Source organism: Chiloscyllium punctatum, chromosome 30, assembly GCF_047496795.1.
Source record: "Chiloscyllium punctatum isolate Juve2018m chromosome 30, sChiPun1.3, whole genome shotgun sequence".
NCBI lineage: Eukaryota > Metazoa > Chordata > Chondrichthyes > Orectolobiformes > Hemiscylliidae > Chiloscyllium > Chiloscyllium punctatum.
Genome location: NC_092768.1, coordinates 20,564,510 through 20,583,263, shown reverse-complemented (window position 1 = coordinate 20,583,263; position 18,754 = coordinate 20,564,510). Strand labels below are relative to the sequence as shown.

Genomic DNA, 18,754 nt, shown 5'->3' with positions numbered 1-18,754 from the left:
CCACAAGGAATCCAGGTTTCTGCAGCTGAGCTCAATGTCCACAAATCCACAAGGAATCCAGGTTTCTACAGCTGAGCTCACTGTCCACAAATCCACAAGGAATCCAGGTCTCTGCAGCTGAGCTCACTGTCCACAAATCCACAAGGAATCCAGGTTTCTGTAGCTGCATACACACTTTACAGACAGCTTGCAGCCTTCCACTGCCGCTCGTGATGGCAGAGGATTCAAATCATTTTCATCACATGTCTGAGCATGGGAAAAATTTGTGGTTATGTGCCAAGATAATCCCTCTGGTCCCACAGGTTCAAACACTAACACTGAAGGTGGTGAAGGTAAAATTTAATTAATAAATTCTGACATTAAAAGACAGTATCAGTAGCAGTGACTAGGAGGGAAAAATGGCATCTGACACATGAATATCCTTGAGGGAGGGAAATCTAATGTCCTTTACTGCAAGAAGTTCCAGACCTAGAGCAATGTCTTGGAGTCTTAATTGGTCAGTTGCAATGTAATTAACGAGGTCAAAACAATGACTGCAGACGCTGGAAACCAGATTCTGGATTAGTGGTGCTGGAAGAGTACAGCAGTTCAGGCAGCATCCAAGTAGCTTCGAAATCGACGTTTCAGGCAAAAGCTTTTGCCCGAAATGTCGATTTCGAAACTACTTGGATGCTGCCTGAACTGCTGTGCTCTTCCAGCACCACTAATCCAGAATGCAATGTTATTAAGTTCAGGCAATGACTGCTGGCCTTACCAGTGATATCCATTATCCCACTGAACAATAAAGGACAAAAAGTAATGTCTGCTCTGATGTTTGATGTATTTGGAAAGGGTTAAAAGTTTATACATGACCTGTGTGACAATGTTATAAACACACCTTGATTTGCCTTCACATCCTGGAACGCACCCAGTGATTGTCACTGAGTAGGAGTGATGGTACCCACTGAGCTACAGACCTCCTTATTTACACAGATGCCTCCTTACTTACACAGATGCACTGTAAGTCTCAGGTAGGCTTTATCACACTCCACTGACTCTATTACATTGTTATGTCCTGGTATAGATTAATGTGCTTCTTCCTTTTCAGTTATTAGGGACAGTGAGCTGTGTTAAAAATCACACAAAACCAGGTTATAGTCCAACAGGTTTATTTAGAAGCGCTGCTCCTTCATCAGATGGTTGCGGAGTATAAGATCGTATGACACACAATATATCGCAAAAGTTTACTGTGTGATGCAACTGAAATGATATATTGAAAAAAATCTGGATTGTTTGTTAAGTGTCTCATCTTTTAGAATAACTTTCAATTCTTTCTTATGTAAATCCTAGAACTTTTTTTTCAAAAGTTACATTCTCAAGTGAACTTCAACAATAGGTGCCATGTCAGCTCAGATAATGCATTGAAGGTATCAGGCCAAAATCTGTCTGTCTGTGTCCAAATGTTCAGACTGATGGTATTTCTAAAAAATGGAATTACAGAATCTTACATGGATTTATGCAGATTTTGAGCAAAATAAAATATAATCTGCAAGTACAAACTCACCCCTCAAAATTATATGTGTGTGCATGCATATGTGTGTGTGTAGGTGTGGGTGTGTGTGTGGATGTGTGTGTGTGAATGTGTGTGTGTGTGGTGGGGGTGGCTGTGAATGTCTATGAGAGAGTGTGTGGGTGAGTGTAAAGGAGTATAAGTCTGTGAGAGGTTGTGTGTATATGTGTGAATGTATAAGAGGGGGTCTACATAAGTGTGTGTGTGTGTGTGTGTGTGTGGTTACCTGTAGTGTGACATGAACCCAAGGTCCCGATTGAGGCCATCCCCATGGGTATCAGCCTCTGCTTGGCCACTTTGCGTTGTTGCCTGTCCCAAACTCTGCCTTGAAGGATGTCACCTAAAGGTCCGAGACTGAATGTTCTGGATCGCCTAAGTGTTCCCTGACTGGGAGGGAACACTCCTGGCTGGTGATTATTGTATGGTGCCCATTCATCCATAGCCGTACCGTCTGCTTGGTCTTGCCAGTGTACCATGCCTCAGGGCATCCTTGCCTGCAGCATATGAGATAGACAATGTTGGCCGAATTACATGAGTACCTGTTATGTACATGGTGGGAGGTGTCCCCATTGATGAGCAAAGGTAGCTTCAAGATTCAACAGAGATATAACATGTCGAAGCAAGTTACTGCAGATGCTGGAATCTGTACTGAAAACAACAAATGCTGGAGATCTCAGCAGGTCAGTCAGCATCAATGGAGAGAGAGCAAGCTCACTTTTCAAATCTGGATGACCCTTCATCAGATCTGAAGTGAAATGTGGAGGGAATAGAATTTATGCTATAGATTGGGAAGGGGAGACGGGGTAGTTATTAGTTCAGATTAAGTGATTGGTCAGCTCTGGTGAATTGTCACCTAGACTCAAAACATTCGCTTGACCTCTCCCCAGAAATATAAGTTTGCACATTTCAAAACAGTCCCTTTTAGGTACCAACAAAATTACAAATACTTTATTTAAGATCCAGGTCTCACTGACTACTTTCTCCAACTGAATTTTCTGCATGTTTTTCTCACTCAGCTTGACAAGTGCGGGTGTTGCGTGATATCTGTTTCTCCCCGAACAGATTGTTCACTCCCTACATGAACTGACTTGCACAGCATGCTCATGCTCCATTATCAAGATCAAAACCACCTGAATTCCCAAAATCTGATGTTATCACTTCGAACTGAGACTGACAAGGCAGGAAAAAAATCAAACCTACCTTTATGTTGAGGAATGCATCTGGGTAAATAAAGGTTTCATTACTTTTGTAAAAATCAAGAAAGATTCCCTGGTGCGTGCAAGGAGTCAGACAGCTCAATAACAGCAGTTACTTTTGAGTTGATCAGATAACAAAGATTTGGGAAGTAAAACCAAACTGACTCTGAACAACTTTTGAAGCTTTCTTTTATCCTTGTGTTTGACAATGACTGTGTCTTGTAAAAGTGGTCATAGGCAAATGCAATCAAACTAAATCCCTAAGTCTAAATAAGAAAGAGTTATGTGAAATATTTGCAGTTACATTTTAAAATAAATCATTCATGAGCATTTATTGCCCATCTTGAATTGCCCAGAGAACAGATAAGAGTCAAGCAGATAGCAGTGGGTCTGGAGTCACATGTATGTCACACCAGGTAAGGATGGTACTTATCTTCCATGAGGTTCTTTCCCTAATGGCATTGTGGGTTTACCTACAGCACATGGACTGCAGCTCATCACCACCTTCTCAGCGAAGGACGGGCAATAAATGCTGGGCCAGCCAGTGACACCCACATCCCAGTGAATACAAAAAGGATATGGGTGAACCAGATGTGTTCCTCTCTCAATGGTTATCGTTAGACTTTACACTCCCCTTTTTAAAAAAAATTAATTCAAGCCCCTCATAATCATTGCATCCCTAGAACATTGCCAGAGTCTCTGGAACAATACACTGGGTCCTCACATATCGTGCAGAGATTCATACTCTCACAACAGCTCCAGCTACCAACTCAAATATTTCCAAACTAAATACAGCCAATGATTAACATAGTCAGCAGCACTGACAGCACCAGTCTGAAGTTCTCTGGACCTGATAGGGTGCATCATGGGATATTGAAGGAAATAACTATGAATGGATGCTTCTAAGAACCCTGAGATTCTGTAAAAGTATGAATCAATTGGAAAACTGCCTTTGAATACCTTGAAATGAAAGGGGAAAGAGGCATAAAAAGATGGTAACTCTGAGCTAATTAACATCTGTTGTTGTAGAAAATCTTAGTCTAGTGTAAAGGATGTGACCCAAGAGCATTTCTACTTATAAAGTATGACCAAGCAGGGTCTGATTGGCTTCATGAAGGGTAAGCATGTCTAACAAATTTACCAGAATTCTTTGAGGAGGGAACAAACAGGATAGATAAAGGGGGAACAATGATTGTAATATTCTGATTTCTGCAAAACATTTGATAAGGAAGCATTCCTGACTATTTACTAGCTGGGAATTTGTCTTGCAAACTTTTCATCCCCTGTCTAGGTGACATCCTCAGTGCTTGGGAGCCTCCTGTGAAGCGATTCTGTGCTGTTTCCTCCGGCATTTATAGTGGCCTAGACAGGGGACGAAACGTTTGCAAGACACATTCCCAGCTCGGCGAACAGAGCCACAACAACGAACACCCGAGCTACAAATCTTCTCCCAAACTTTGACTATTTAATAGGATAACAGGTCACTGTGTTGGATGCTGTATATTAGTACAATTACAGGGTAATGAAGAGAAAACAAAGTTGGGATAAGGAGGGCAGCAATTTGTAATTAGTGGTGTATCATAAGGATCAGTGCCGGTGCCACAATTAGTGACAATGCTCAGCAATGACTTGCATGCTGAATGAGAATGTACTGGTGTGGGGTTTGCACATGACACAGGAACAGTTGGGTCGCCAAGTTGTGAAGCTACCTTGGAAATGTAAGATCTGGATGCTCGGCCACGTTACACCCACATTGTTGGAAAGGTCACTCTGTCATACCCCATGCTTTTCAAAATGCGTTCTGAATGTCTCCATCTTCTTCAGACGGGTTTGTGAAAGACAGAAATACCATTTATTTCTGAATTTGTACTCGGAGGCTCTTCCTTGGTCTCTTTCTACAGCTCTAACTATTCTAATCAATGGAACACTTGACCCTTCCCGATCCAAGTGAAGAGTATTCCAGTTCCACTGGACTGACATTGCTGCTGGCTCCCAGTCTCCCAATCAAATCCCATTACCTCGGAACCAAGCTCTGAGCCACACATTCAACTCTGATCTGGGCAATTTCTCACCTGTTTCTTGTAGTATTGAAGAGTTTATGATATCTGCATTACCCTTTCTTGTTAACTTCGCTCCCAGCTTCTCAGGACTCCTCCGAGAAAACTTTATCTCAGCCATACACAGAAGTCGCTACCATCAATAAAGGGCTTCATCGACGCCTTCCAACCCTCAGACCTCTCCAGTCTCGCTCTGCCCCGTGTTTTTTTTTCTCTCTCTCTACCCACTCCAAGGACCGAATCAACACCTCATCCCTCCTTACCGTCTCCCTCCCAACACCTCCACCCTCCCATTTTACCGGGTTGAGTATGCTGTCGAACTGGAACCTGTGCAGGGCACAGAACAAAGTTAAATTAAGTTTTGGGGGGGTATTACTGTTTGGCATCAATTCCCATGTGGGTCACTGTGACAGTACACGGTGCAAGTGAGCAGCGGTTTCTATAGCAGAGGAGCCCCCCCTGCTCCGCTCTATCCTCGGTCATCTGTTAGTTCCTGTCAGAGCGGTCTCTGTCAATTCCCTCCTCCTTCCTTCTTCCGTCCAATCCTCTCTCAGTCTCCTCTGCCCCCCCCCCCCCCCCCCCCCCCCCCCCCTCAGCAGTGCACAGCCCTATAATATCCCCATCCCGTTCCGTCTTGGGTCCATTGACCAATAAAAATTCACCCACACCGGCAAATATCCCGAGTCTCCGAAGCAATGCGGTGAATTTCCCGGGAAGTCGCAGGACGGAAAGTATTGGCCAGCCCAGCAATATCAAATCTGAAAGAGTGACCAGGGCGTGTTGAGGGAGGATGGCTTTCAGACAGCAGGGAGAGAGTGGGACAGAGGATATAATCTGTCCCATTTGTCTGGATTTCTTCACCGATCCGCTTTCACTGGATTGTGGACACAACTTCTGCCGCTCCTGTATCACCCAGAGTTGGGAAAGGCGAGGGAGAAACTCCTGCCCGGAATGTAGACAGGAGTTTCCGGACAGAAACCTCAGAGACAACCGGGTCTTAGCGAATCTGACCGAGAAAGCTCGAAAATTAAATCTGAATCCACAAGAGAAGGAAAGTAAACATCACTGTGAGGAACATCAGGAAGAACTGAAGCTGTTTTGTGAAACTGACAAAAAATTGGTCTGTGTGATTTGTAGAGATTCCCGGGAACACAAATCTCACAACTTCATCCCGGTTAAAGAAGCTGTTGGAATCTACAAGGTAAAAGGAAACAGATTCCACCCCCTGATTATTTCATCACATTTTCATGGTCTAACACTTTTATTTTCTGATTTTCTCTCCCAATCCCAGGATCGGGTGAAATCTTCCTTGGATTCTCTCACAGGGAAGAAATCGGCGATTCTAGAAATGGAACAGCAGCAGAAACAGCAGATTTCCCAAATTCAGGTAAAATGTCCCTGAGTTCGGCTTCAACATTAGGTTCGGCCATTTGTGTTTCTTCACAGAAAAATATTGTGTTGGTGTTTCATTTCACAGGAGGAATCCAGAAATCTTCAGACCCATATCACATCCGAATTTGCTCAAATGCACCAGATGCTGACTGAGAAAGAGCAGAGTTTACTCCAAGATCTCAGGGAACAAGAGGAAAACATTCTCAAACCAATGGAGGAACATCTTCAAGAACTTCAAGAGAATTTAAATTCTATTCAGCAGAAACTCTCAAAGTTGGAGAAACAGCTGCAACACACAGACGGAATGATATTTCTGAAGGTGAGTTTTTACAAAAAAAATTCAAGGCATGAGGGCATAACTGGCTGGACCATTAATTATTGCCCATCTCTCATTGTCCAAAAGGCAGTTAAGAGTCAACGGGGCTGGAGTCGCATGTAGAGTCAGGTAGTTTCTGTCCTTTAAGGACATTAGTGAACCAGGTGGCTTTCCCATCCAATTGACATTGGATTCTTGGCCATCATTAGCCTTTTTAATTCCCGATATTGAATTCAAATTCCAAAACCTTGCATGAAAGTGTATAGTTGCAATAAGTCATTGGCTATCTTTCTAAAATAAAAATATCCAAAACTGCAGAATGTTCTAAGTTGTGTAAAGAGTGTTTTTTTTCCCTGAAATTTTAATTGTGGGCTGAAACAAGCAAAAGAATTGTTTTAAACCCAATTGAAGATGACTGTGCATTTTTGAAAATAAATAACCCAGACATCAGTGTATGTAACCTTTACATAGCTGCTGGTTCCAGTACTCCAGGGAGAAGGTTAATGTGGGAGTGGAGATGGGGCTGTGAAATGGAGTTTCAGTCAGCCTGCACCGACACATTTTGCCCTTCCATACTAAAACTGTCTTCACTTACAGGATCCATATCCCTCTATTCCCTTCCTATTCACGTATTCGTCCAAGTGCTTCTCGAATGCTGCTGTTGTGTCTGCCTCCACCACTTCATCTGTACACAGGCAGGAGGCTGGAAGAACACAGCAAGCCAGGCAGCGTCAGGAGGTGGAGAAGTCCACGTTTTGGGTGTCACTCTTCTTCAGGACTGGGGGTGGGTGTGTGGGGGGAGATGCAAACAAAGGACGAGGCAGGGGCAGGGTAGTAAAGTGGGGATTGGTGAAGACAGCTAGAGGGTATGACCTGGTTGGTCAATGTGAGGAATGAATCTGGTTGGTAGCAGGGAGGAGTGGCATTGAGGGGGAGGGACTGGGAAGGGAGTGAGGGGATGGGGAGGGAGGTTAATTGAAATTGGAGAAGTCAATGTTGAGTCTTCCAGGCTGTAGGTGCTGTTCCTTCAATTTGTGGTTTGGTTCATTGTGGCAATGGAGGAGGCCAAAGATGACCATGTTGGAAAGGGAGTGGGAAGGGGAATGGAAAAGGACAGTGACTGGGAAGTCCAGTCGGCCCATGCAGGCCTGGCTGTGATGCTCAGTGAACCGTTCCCTAGGTTTATGTTTGGTCTCCCCGATGTAGAGAAGACCACATTGGGAGCACCTCTGGCAGTGCTTTCCAGGCACTTACTCCATGTAGATACAGATTGAGGTGTGCAGGCAATAATTTCAAAGTTTGTAGATGTCTCAAAACTTGGAAGAATGATAAACTCTGAGGAGAACAGTGTAGGACTTCAGGAGGAGAGTGGACAAGTACCTATCGGGTGAATTTCACTGCATTTCAGTGTGAAATTATTCCGTTTTCTAGGAGGAATATCGAATGACAATAGAGAGTATAATTCTAAATGAGTACAGGAACAGAGGAAACTGGGTGTACATGTGCACAGTTTAGTGAATATGGCAGGTCAGGTAGAAACCAATAAGTACAACAAGGAGGCACAACAAACTTGTTAGGCCTCAGCTGGAGGATTGTGTACAGTTCTCAGTGCCATTCTATAAGAAAGATGTGGATGCATTAGAGAGAGTACTGAAACAATTTACAAGAATTGATCTGGGGATGAGGAACTTCAATTATGAGGATAGATTGCCCTCCTTGAGAGGAAATCTGATAGAAGTTTTGAAAACGATGAGCAGTCTGGGGAAATGAGAAAAGGAGAAGCTGCTCCTGTTCATAAAAAAGAATCACAAGAAAGGGATTTGAAAGTGCAAAAGAAACAACGACAAGGTGACAAAAAAACAATTTCACTCAGCAAATAGTTGGATGGGAGAGTGCATTGTCTTCAAGTGTGCTGGAGGCTGAATCAACTCAGGAGACAGTGAGGACTGCAGATGCTGGAGATCAGAGTTGAGAGTGTGTTGCTGGAAAAGCACAGCAGGTCAGGCAGCATCCGAGGAGTGGGGGGGTTGACGTTTCGGGCGGGAGCCCTTCATCAGGAATGAGGAGTGGAGAGAAAAATAGGAGGGGGATAGGGCTGGGAGAAGATAGCTGAGCGTGGAATTGGTGGATGGAGGTGGGGTAAAGATGATAGGTCGGAGAGGATAGATGGGAGGGAAAAATGGCAGGTGGGACAGGTCATGAGGCAACTTCACCGGACTTCATCAGTTTCCTCATTTCCCCTCCCCCCACCTTACTCATTTCCAAACTTCCAGCTCAGCACCATCCTCATGGCCTATCCCACCTGCCGCCGGCACCCCGCGCTGGCCTATTACCTGCCCTCGACCTCTTCATTTCCAACTGCCGCTGGGACATTAACCGCCTCAACCTGTCATCCACCCTCCCCCACTCCAACCTCTCACCCTCACAACGCGCAGCCCTCCAATCCCTCTGCTCCAATCCCAACCTCACCATCAAGCCAGCGGATAAAGGGGGCGCAGTGGTAGTCTGGCGCACTGACCTCTACACCGCTGAAGCCAAACGCCAACTCGAGGACACCTCTTCCTACTGCCCCCTCAACCATGACCCCACCCCCCCATCACCAAACCATCATCTCCCAGACCATACAGAACCTCATCACCTCAGGAGATCTCCCACCCACAGCTTCCAACCTCATAGTCCGGGAACCCCGCACTGCCCGGTCCTACCTCCTTCCCAAGATCCACAATCTTGACCACCCTGGCCGACCCATTGTCTCAGCATGCTCCTGCCCCACTGAACTCATCTCTACCTACCTCGACACTGTCCTATCCCCCCTAGTCCAGGAACTCCCCACATACGTTCGAGACACCACCCCCTCCTCAAAGACTTATGTTTCCCCGGCCCCCAACACCTCATTTTCACCATGGATATCCACTCCCTCTACACCTCCATCCGCCATGACCAGGGCCTCCAAGCCCTCCACTTTTTCCTCTCCAGACGTCCCCAACAGTACCCTTCCACCGACACTCTCATTCGTTTTGCCGAACTGGTCTTCACCCTTAACAATTTCTCCTTCGAATCCTCCCACTTCCTCCAGACCAAAGGGGTAGCCATGGGCACACGTATGGGCCCCAGTTATGCCTGTCTCTTTGTTGGCTATGTAGAACAGTTGATCTTCCGTAATTACACCAGCACCACTCCCCACCTCTTCCTCCGCTACATTGATGACTGCATTGGTGCCACCTCGTGCTACCGCGAGGAGGTTGAGCAATTCATCAACTTCACCAACACATTCCACCCTGACCTTAAATTTACCTGGACCATCTCTGACACCTCCCTCCCCTTCCTGGACCTCTCCATCTCCATTAATGACGACCGACTTACTTGACACTGACATTATTTTACAAACCCACCGACTCCCACAGTTACCAGGATTACACCTCTTCCCACCCTATCTCTTGCAAAAATGCCATCCCCTATCCCCAATTCTTCCGCCTCCGCCATATCTGCTCCCAGGAGGATCGGTTCCACCATAGAACACACCAGATGGCCTCTTTCTTTAGAGACCGCAATTTCCGTTCCCACGTGGTTAAAGATGCCCTCCAATGCATCTCGTCCACATCCCGCACCTCTGCCCTCAGACCCCACCCCTCCAACCGTAACAAGGACAGAACGCCCCTGGTGCTCACTTTCCACCCTACAAACCTTCGCATAAACCAAATCATCCACCGACATTTCCACCACCTCCAAACAGACCCCACCACCAGGGATATATTTCCCACCCCACCCCTTTCCACCTTCCACAAAGACCGTTCCCTCCATGACTACCTGGTCAGGTCCACGCCCCCCCCCCCGCCCCCGACAACCCACCCTCCCATCCTGGCAATTTCCCCTGCCACCACAGGAACTGTAAAACCTGTGCCCACACCTCCTCCCTCACCTCTATCCAAGGCCCTAAAGGAGCCTTCCACATCCATCAAAATTTTACCTGCACATCCACCAATATCATTTATTGTATCCGTTGCTCCCGATGCGGTCTCCTCTACATTGGGGAGACTGGGCGCCTCCTAGCAGAGCGCTTTAGGGAACATATCCGGGACACCTGCACCAATCAACCACACCGCCCCGTGGCCCAACATTTCAACTCCCCCTCCCACTCTGCCGAGGACATGGAGATCCTGGACCTCCTTCACCGCTGCTCCCCCACCACCAGACGCCTGGAGGAAGAACGCCTCATCTTCCGCCTCGGAACACTTCAACCCCAGGGCATCAATGTGGACGTCAACAGTTTCCTCATTTCCCCTTCCCCCACCTCACTCTTGTTCCAAACTTCCAGCTCAGCACTGTCCCCATAACTTGTCCGGACTTGTCCTATCTGCCTATCTCCTTTTCCACCTATCCACTCCACCCCTCCTCCCTGTCCTATCACCTTCATCCCCTCCCCCACTCACCCATTGTACTCTATGTTACTTTCTCCCCACCCCCACCCCCACCTTCCTCTCGTTTATCTCTCCACCCTTCAGGCTCACTGCCTTTATTCCTGATGAAGGGCCTTTGCCTGAAACGTTGATTTCACTGCACCTTGGATGCTGCCTGAACTGCTGTGCTCTTCCAGCACCACTGATCCAGCATCTCCCTTCCCACCTATCCGCTCCACCCTCCTCTCCATCTGTCACCTTTTGCCCCCACCTCCATCCAACTCTTGCATGCTCAGCTACCTTCTCCCCAGCCCTGTGCCCTCCTCCCATTTATCTCTCCACCCTCAAGGCTCCCAGCCTCATTCCTGATGAAGGGCTCCCGCCCATAACATCAATTCCCCTGCTCCTCAGATGCTGCCTGACCTGCTGTGCTTTTCCAGCAACACACTCTCAACGCTGGGTCAACTCAGACATTTAAATGAGTATTGGATAATTATTCTGTTTAAAATAATGTGCAAGGATATTGTGAAAAGCAGGAGATTGGCACTCGGCAAGTTATACTCATTTAACAAACTGATGGAGGCAAAATGGCCTCTTCTTACTCTATCACTTCATGTGTTTTTTTTGTGTTGCAAACAAGAATCCCTTTTTCTTTTCTGTCACAGATAGTTGTGTGTATTTTGCATGACGTTTGCATATGTCTTGACCATTCCCAGCAGTTTGTATCATTGTGAGTGTAATTGCTGCTTTCTGGATATAGACAGTCGGTCTCTGTCAACTCAAATGATTGTTCTGTTTGTTTCAGGAGGAAATATCTCAGAAAAGACGGTAGGACATGCACTTTACTGAAACTTTGCTAAATTAACACAGCAAAGTCATTATGATCAATTTACAGCAAACCTTTTAATATTTTTAGAATTAGTGATGGAGGCCATGCACTGTCACCAACAAATGGTGCCCTGTCCTTTGGAATATTCAACGGCCCTTTACAGTACAGAGTGTGGAAAGAGATGTTAACTCACATTACACCAGGTAAAACCTTTATAAGTTCCCATTTATTGGTACTTATCTCATATTTCTACACGTAATCTCTCAAATAATGCTTTGCTAAGGACTGTGATTTAGTCTTATGCAGATTGGAATTGCTCTTATTCGAAACGTAAAGTCACTGTAGTCCTATCAGGTCATGGGGGCTGCTCTCTCATTACACAGAGACAACTGGTGGTGCTTGACCTTAGGGTCACCACACATCAGGCACGGGGAATAGTTGAGAAGGGGAGCCCTCAGCATGTAGTGGAACTGAGCCCACACTATACTGCAAACTGGCCATCCAGGCAACTGTGTTGAGCTGGAACATAATTGCCCTGTGCTTCCTGTCTCACCACATATCGGACAGCCAAAGTCACTTTGCCAGTGAACCGACACCCACTGTGAGTTCTAAGTTGATGGGAAGGTTGGAAAATTTGCCATTCTTGCATTTGTCTTGATGACCAAGGTGAAAATCCTCAGGAAAATTTATTTTCTTGTCAGCAAGTTTCCATTACTCTTCCCAATCCACCCCCACAATTGCGCAGATAGATACAGGGGACATGAGTATTGGGATCTTGGCAAAGATTGAGCCTCCAAGCTATGCCCAAATTTCTTGGAGTTGGTACCTTGTGTATTACTCAATATCTGGGTGCTGACAATGCTGGGAATCATACAATGTTGCTGCTGCCAGTTCCTTAGAGGTGTGTAAGGGCACTCCAGAAATAAAAAAAAGTTCCATAAATGGCAGCGAGTAGCTCAATGAGTGATTTTATTTTGTACTTATCCCCCAGCTCCAGCCTCTCTGACTCTGGATCCAAACACAGCGAATCCTTGGCTCATTCTGTCTGAGGATCGGACCAGTGTGAAACATGGCAGTAAACGGCAGTCTCTCGCCCAGAGCCCAGCAAGGTTCGATTTGTGGCCCTCTGTCCTGGGATCTGAGGGATTCACATCAGGGAGACATTACTGGGAGGTGAAGGTGGGAAATAAGGCTTTTTGGGGCCTGGGAGTGAGTCTAGAGTCTGCCAGGAGGACGGGGAAAATCGACCCAAATCTTGAGGCTGGATATTGGACCCTGTGGCTGAGTCCCAGCAGTGGCTACATTGCCCTTACTTCATCCTCAAGAACCCCATTCACCCTGACTGTGAATCCCCAGAAGATCGGGGTGTTCCTGGACTATGAGCATGGACAGGTATCATTTTACAATGCGGACACCATGTCCCACTTACACACTTTCACCCACACCTTCACTGAGAGGATCTTCTCCTTCTTTAATCCAGGACCAAACGATGAAAAGAAAAATTCTGCACCACTAGAAATCTGTGGAGTCACACCAATCCCGTAATGTGAGACCAGTTCCCTGCCTTCTACCAGCTATAACCTGCTGTGGGTCTTTTTCCCAGCGGAGTCATGTTGAGGTCATGGTGGATATATGTCTTGTTGATGAGATTTGTTTTGTTCAATCTGATCAGAATGACAAACTCAGAGAAGGCAGGAGGCCATTCAGCCCATTAAGATGGCTTTCCCATTTATTCAGGTAGTGGCTGGGTGAGACCGAGCTGCAATTTTCTGATCTGGTCCTTTCGGTAATCATTATTGTACCCAATAATTTGCATCTCACAACCTTGTTCGGGTCGGGGAACATTTCTCTCTATTAACTGTGTTGAGTTCATCAATCATCTTTTGCCATGGGAGATTATCTTCATAATATCAATCTTATAACCAAGGCAGTTGGCATTCTGGTGAATCTGCAGTGCACCCACTCCAACATGTATTCACAGATGTGGTGCTCAGACTAGATTCATCATCTGGATTTTATCGTCAACTGTGTAAAAGTGCAATATAACTTCTACTCATTTGAATCTGAGCTCTTTCTGATAAAGCAAACATAGAATTAGTTTCTTTTTGTTTATTTACTACCCATACATCAACACATTTAACTCCTGCCACAATGTTATCATCTCAATTAATCTATTCATGTTCTTGTCCCAATGTAAATACTTACTGCATGGCTTTACTTGCTGTCACTGGTAAATGTGGAATAATCACTTTCTCTAACATCATCAAGTCCTATACTTTATTCATATGAAATTAAATCATCCTGATTTTTAAATATTTGTTTTTTTTTCAAGCTAGTTCATCTCTGATTCAGTGTGTCTACAAATTTGATTATAATTACAATCTGTAATTCTTATCTGGAAATGAGAAATAAATAAGTTTTACCTTTTTGCAGTCTGTGAGAATGCCTCAATTTAATTGGTTGCTTGCCTGTTTCCTGACATTGCACACTAAGGATCCATTTGACTTGTTCAGATTTAAACCCTTGCCAGGAAGTGATTAATTCATGACTAAAAAAATCTTCAGTGTCTCCAGTATAATTTTCATAGGATTCAATACTAATTACTGGTGTTTCACTAGATCTGAGTAATTAGGCATACATTGGAGACAGGCGATGTATTCTCTCTTGCTGGCTGCCTGAGGAAGGAGCTGGGGTGGGGGGCTCAGAAAGCTTGTGGTTTCAAATAAACCTGCTGGACTGTGACTCGGTATTGCATGATTTTTGACTTTGTTCACAATGATGTCACCCTTTCAGGTTATTGATGAACTCAGGCACTTTTTTCTCCCATCCTTTGATGTAAGATTAATTCTCTTCAGTTTCGTTGAGTTTTGAAGTATTTACAAGTTGGTGATCGAGGGCATTTGACAACCTTTTGAAGGTATCTTCCTTGACCTTCACATCCTGGAGTGAAGCAGTACATTCTGTCTCAGAAGGAAGGATGTTCATTCGGCCTTCCTTGTTTCCCATCATGCATTATACATCAGAGTTAGACGTTACAGCACTTTGCTTACTCTAACCCCAATGTATTATTCCTGGGCTGATTTTACTTGTCTCTCCCTTATTAGACAGGCAGGAGACTGGAAGGTAGTCAGCATAAGGAGGTCGATAAGTCGACATTTTGGGTGTAACCCTTCTTCAGGACTGGGTGTGGGTGTGGGGGGGGGAGCTGAGATAAATGGGGTGGTGGGGGCAGGGTGGTGAAGTGACGGTAGGTGAAGATTGGTAGAGGGTGCGATCTGGTTGGTGGGAGGAATGTATCTGGTTGGTGGCAGGGAGGAAAAGGGAGGGGGAGGGGATGGGAAGGGAGCCGGGGGATGTGGAAGGAGGTTATTTGAAATTAGAGAACTCAATGATGAGTCCTCCAGGCTGTAGACTGCCCAGGTGGAAGATGAGGTGTTGTTCCTCCAATTGGCTCTGTAGTTTGTTTGGCAATGGAGGAGGCCAAGGATGGTCATGTCAGCAAGGGAGTGGGAAGATAAATTGAAATATGCGGTGATTGGGAGGTCCAGTTGGCCCATGCGGGCCCAGCTGTGATGCTCGGGGAACCCCGTTCCCTAGATTTAAGTTCGGTCTCCGTGGTGTAGAGAAGACCACATAGGGAGCACCTGATACAGTAAACTAGGTTGGAGGAGAGGCAGGTAAACCTCTGCCTCGCCTGGAAGGACTGTTTGGGGCCCTGGATGGAGGAGAGGGAGGTGGTGTGCTGGCAGGTTTTGCATCTTTTCCAGTTGCAGGGGAAGGTACCTGGAGGTTCTGTCTATGTGTGTGTGCGTGTGTGTGTGTGTGTGTATGTGTGCGAGGGAGAGGGGGGTGGGGGTGGGGGGGGATGGTGTTGGTAGGGAAAGTGGCGAACCAAGGACTGTGGAAGGGAATGGCCCTTGTGAAAGGCAGAGAGGGGTGGGGAGGGAAAGATATTCTTGGTGGTGGGGTCTAGATGGAGTTGGTGGACATGTTTGAGGATGAATAATTGGAAACGGAGACTGGTGGGGTGGTAGGCGAGGACAAGGGGTCTCTATCTTTATTACATTGGGGGAGGTTTAGAGTAGTGAAGTGGAATGGAGGTGGTTTTTTTTTAGATTAGATTACTTACAGTGTGGAAACAGGCCCTTCGGCCCAACAAGTCCACACCGCCCAGCCGAAGCGCAACCCACCCATACCCCTACATCTACCCCTTACCTACACTACGGGCAATTTATGATGGCCAATTCACCTAACCTGCACATCTTTGGACTGTGGCAGAGGGCTGTATGGATGAGGAGGGGGGAAAAGGTGGAGGAAAAATTCAAAATAAGTGGACATCTGGGATGCTTGGGAGTGGAATGTCCCCTCATATGAGCAGATGTGGCAGAGGCAGAGGAAGTGCGAGAATGGAATGGAGTTCTTTCAGGGCACTGGGTGGGAGGAGGTGTGGTCCATGTAGTTATGGGATTCTGTAGGTTTGTATAAACATCTGTCTGGAGACTGTCACTGGAGACGGAAATGGAGAGGTCAAGAAAGGGGAGGGATGTGTCTGAGATGGACCAAGTGAATTTGAGGGCTGCGTGGAAGTTACGGGTGAAGTCGATGAACTGATCCTGTTCAGCCTGGGTGCAGGATGTTACACAGATGCAGTCACTGATGTAACAGTGGAAGGATTGGGGCACAGTGCCTGTGTAGGTACTTAAGAGGGTCGGTTCGATATAGCCAACAATTAGGCAGGACATAGCTGAGGCCCACCTGGGTACACATGGCCACACTCTTATTTGGAGGAAATGGGAGGAGGTAAAGGAAAAGTTATTAAGGATGAAGACCAGTTTGGTGATGTGGAGGAGAGTATTCTTGGAGAGGGACTGGATCGGTCTATTGGAGGGGAAGAAGCGGGGGGCCTGGAGGCCATCCTTGTGGGATATGGACGTGTATAAGGACGGCACATCCATGTTGAAGAGAAAGCATTTAGAGCTGGAGAATTGGAATTTGCTGAAGAGATGGAGGGTGTGATTGATATCGCAGATGTAGGCAGGAAGTGCCTGAACTATGGGGGAGAGGATGGAGTTGAGGTAGGACAAGATGAGTTTGGTGGGCAGGAGAAGGTCAATAGACAATAGACAATAGGTGCAGGAGTAGGCCATTCTGCCCTCCGAGCCTGCACCACTATTCAATATGATCATGGCTGATCATTCTTAATCAGTATCCTGTTCCTACCTTATCTCCATACCCCTTGATTCCACTATCCTTGAGAGCTCTATCCAACTCTTTCTTAAATGAATCCAGAGACTGGGCCTCCACTGCCCTCTGGGGCAGAGCATTCCACACAGCCACCACTATCTTGGTCGAGACAATGAGTCAGCCAGGGTAGTTGGGCTTGTGGATCTTGGGGAGCAGCGAGAGCCAGGTAATTTGGGGCTGGGCAACTATGAGTTTGAAGGCAGTGGAGGGGAAGATCAATGGAGGCAATGAGGGCACTGACAGTGTCTTTGATTTTGGCCTGATGGGTCACGGTGGGGTCATAGTCAACAGAGAGATAGGCTGGAGGGAAGTCGAGGCAGGACCGAGTGTTACCTGCAGAGTGGGCGGGGCCCGGAGATGGCGGGAAGTCGGGGCCGGTTCTCGTGTTGTTGTTGGTAGAATCCGGGACAGTGTTGCCGGAGACATCCGGGGCGGACACGGAGGTTACGGGTGACTACTCGGGGGTCCGACCTCTGTCTCCCGTGTCACGCCTCAGCACTCTATGGAGATGCTTCAGGAGACACACTGTCATGATATCGGCAAAAAGGGCAGAGTTTAATTTGCTCGTTTCAACACATACCCGTCCAAATCGGCTACGATTTCAGATCCCGGTCTATTTTCTCCAACATCAATTCTGATTTGGAGATGTCGGTGTTGGACTGGGGTGTACAAAGTTATAAATCACACAACACCAGGTTATAGTCCAACAGGTTTAATTGGAAGGACAACCACCTGATGAAGGAGCAGCGCTCCAAAAGCGAGTGTTTCCAATTAAACCTTTGGACTATAACCTGGTATTGTGTGATTTTTAACTAAATCAATTCTGACGGTTTTGATGGTTGTGTGCGAACTGGTCTAACACATGCTGCAAGAAGTGACTTGCATGTTGTGCAACATTAACAAGACTGAACAGCTCCTGAATTCCCCCTCTCCCAAACTGGGACGATGTTATCACTTACAGTTGGGAGTGAGACAACAGGCAAACCAAACTTCGTGATTGAAGAATGCAAAGTGACCATCAACAGGAAGGGTCCAAGGATCTGTATTATGAAAGAAAATATCTTTTCTCGATTCGTGCAAACAGTCAGACAGCTTAATAAAAGCAGTTTCAGGATCACGTTTCAGCTGACAGGATTTGAGAAAGCAAGTCAAACCTGCTTGCGACTTGTCGAGCTTCTTTTTTAAACCCTTACTGCTCCTCGGATGCTGCCTGAACTGCTGTGCTCTTCCAGCACCACTAATTCAGAATCTGGTTTCCAGCATCTGCAGTTATTGTTTTTACCCTGTACAGGACATTGGTCAGGCTACTTTGGAATATTGCGTGCAATTCTGGTCTTCCTATCGGAAGGATGTTGTGAAACTTGAAAGGGTTCAGAAAAGATTTACAAGGATGTTGCCAGGGTTGGAGGATCTGAGCTGCAGGGAGAGGATGAACAGGCTGGGGCTATTTTCCCTGGAGCATCAGAGGCTGCGGGGTGACCTTATAGAGGTTTACAAAATCATGAGGGACATGGATAGGATAAATAGACAAAGTCTTTTCCCTGAGGTCGGGGAGTCCAGAACTAGAGAGCATAGGTTTAGGGTGAGAGGGGAAAGATATAAAAGAGACCTAAGGGGCAACTTTTTCACGCAGAGGATGGTACGTGTGTGGAATGAGCTGCCAGAGGATGTAGTACAACTGCAACATTTAAGAGGCATCTGGATGGGTATGTGAATAGGAAGGGTTTGGAGGGATATGGGCCGGGTGCTGGCAGGTGGGACTAGATTGGGTTGG

General features: G+C 46.4%; 1 protein-coding gene across 1 annotated transcript; it reads left to right on the top strand.

Moving 5' to 3' along the window:
• Window positions 1-5,418: 5,418 nt before the first annotated feature.
• Window positions 5,419-14,136, top strand: LOC140455236 (zinc-binding protein A33-like). The gene is made up of 6 exons (XM_072549962.1): window positions 5,419-6,003; window positions 6,094-6,189; window positions 6,280-6,513; window positions 11,713-11,735; window positions 11,824-11,939; window positions 12,728-14,136. Exons 1-6 carry the CDS (start codon window positions 5,593-5,595, stop codon window positions 13,279-13,281), a joined length of 1,434 nt encoding a protein of 477 aa, XP_072406063.1. The 5' UTR covers window positions 5,419-5,592; the 3' UTR covers window positions 13,282-14,136.
• The last annotated feature ends 4,618 nt before the right edge of the window (window positions 14,137-18,754 follow it).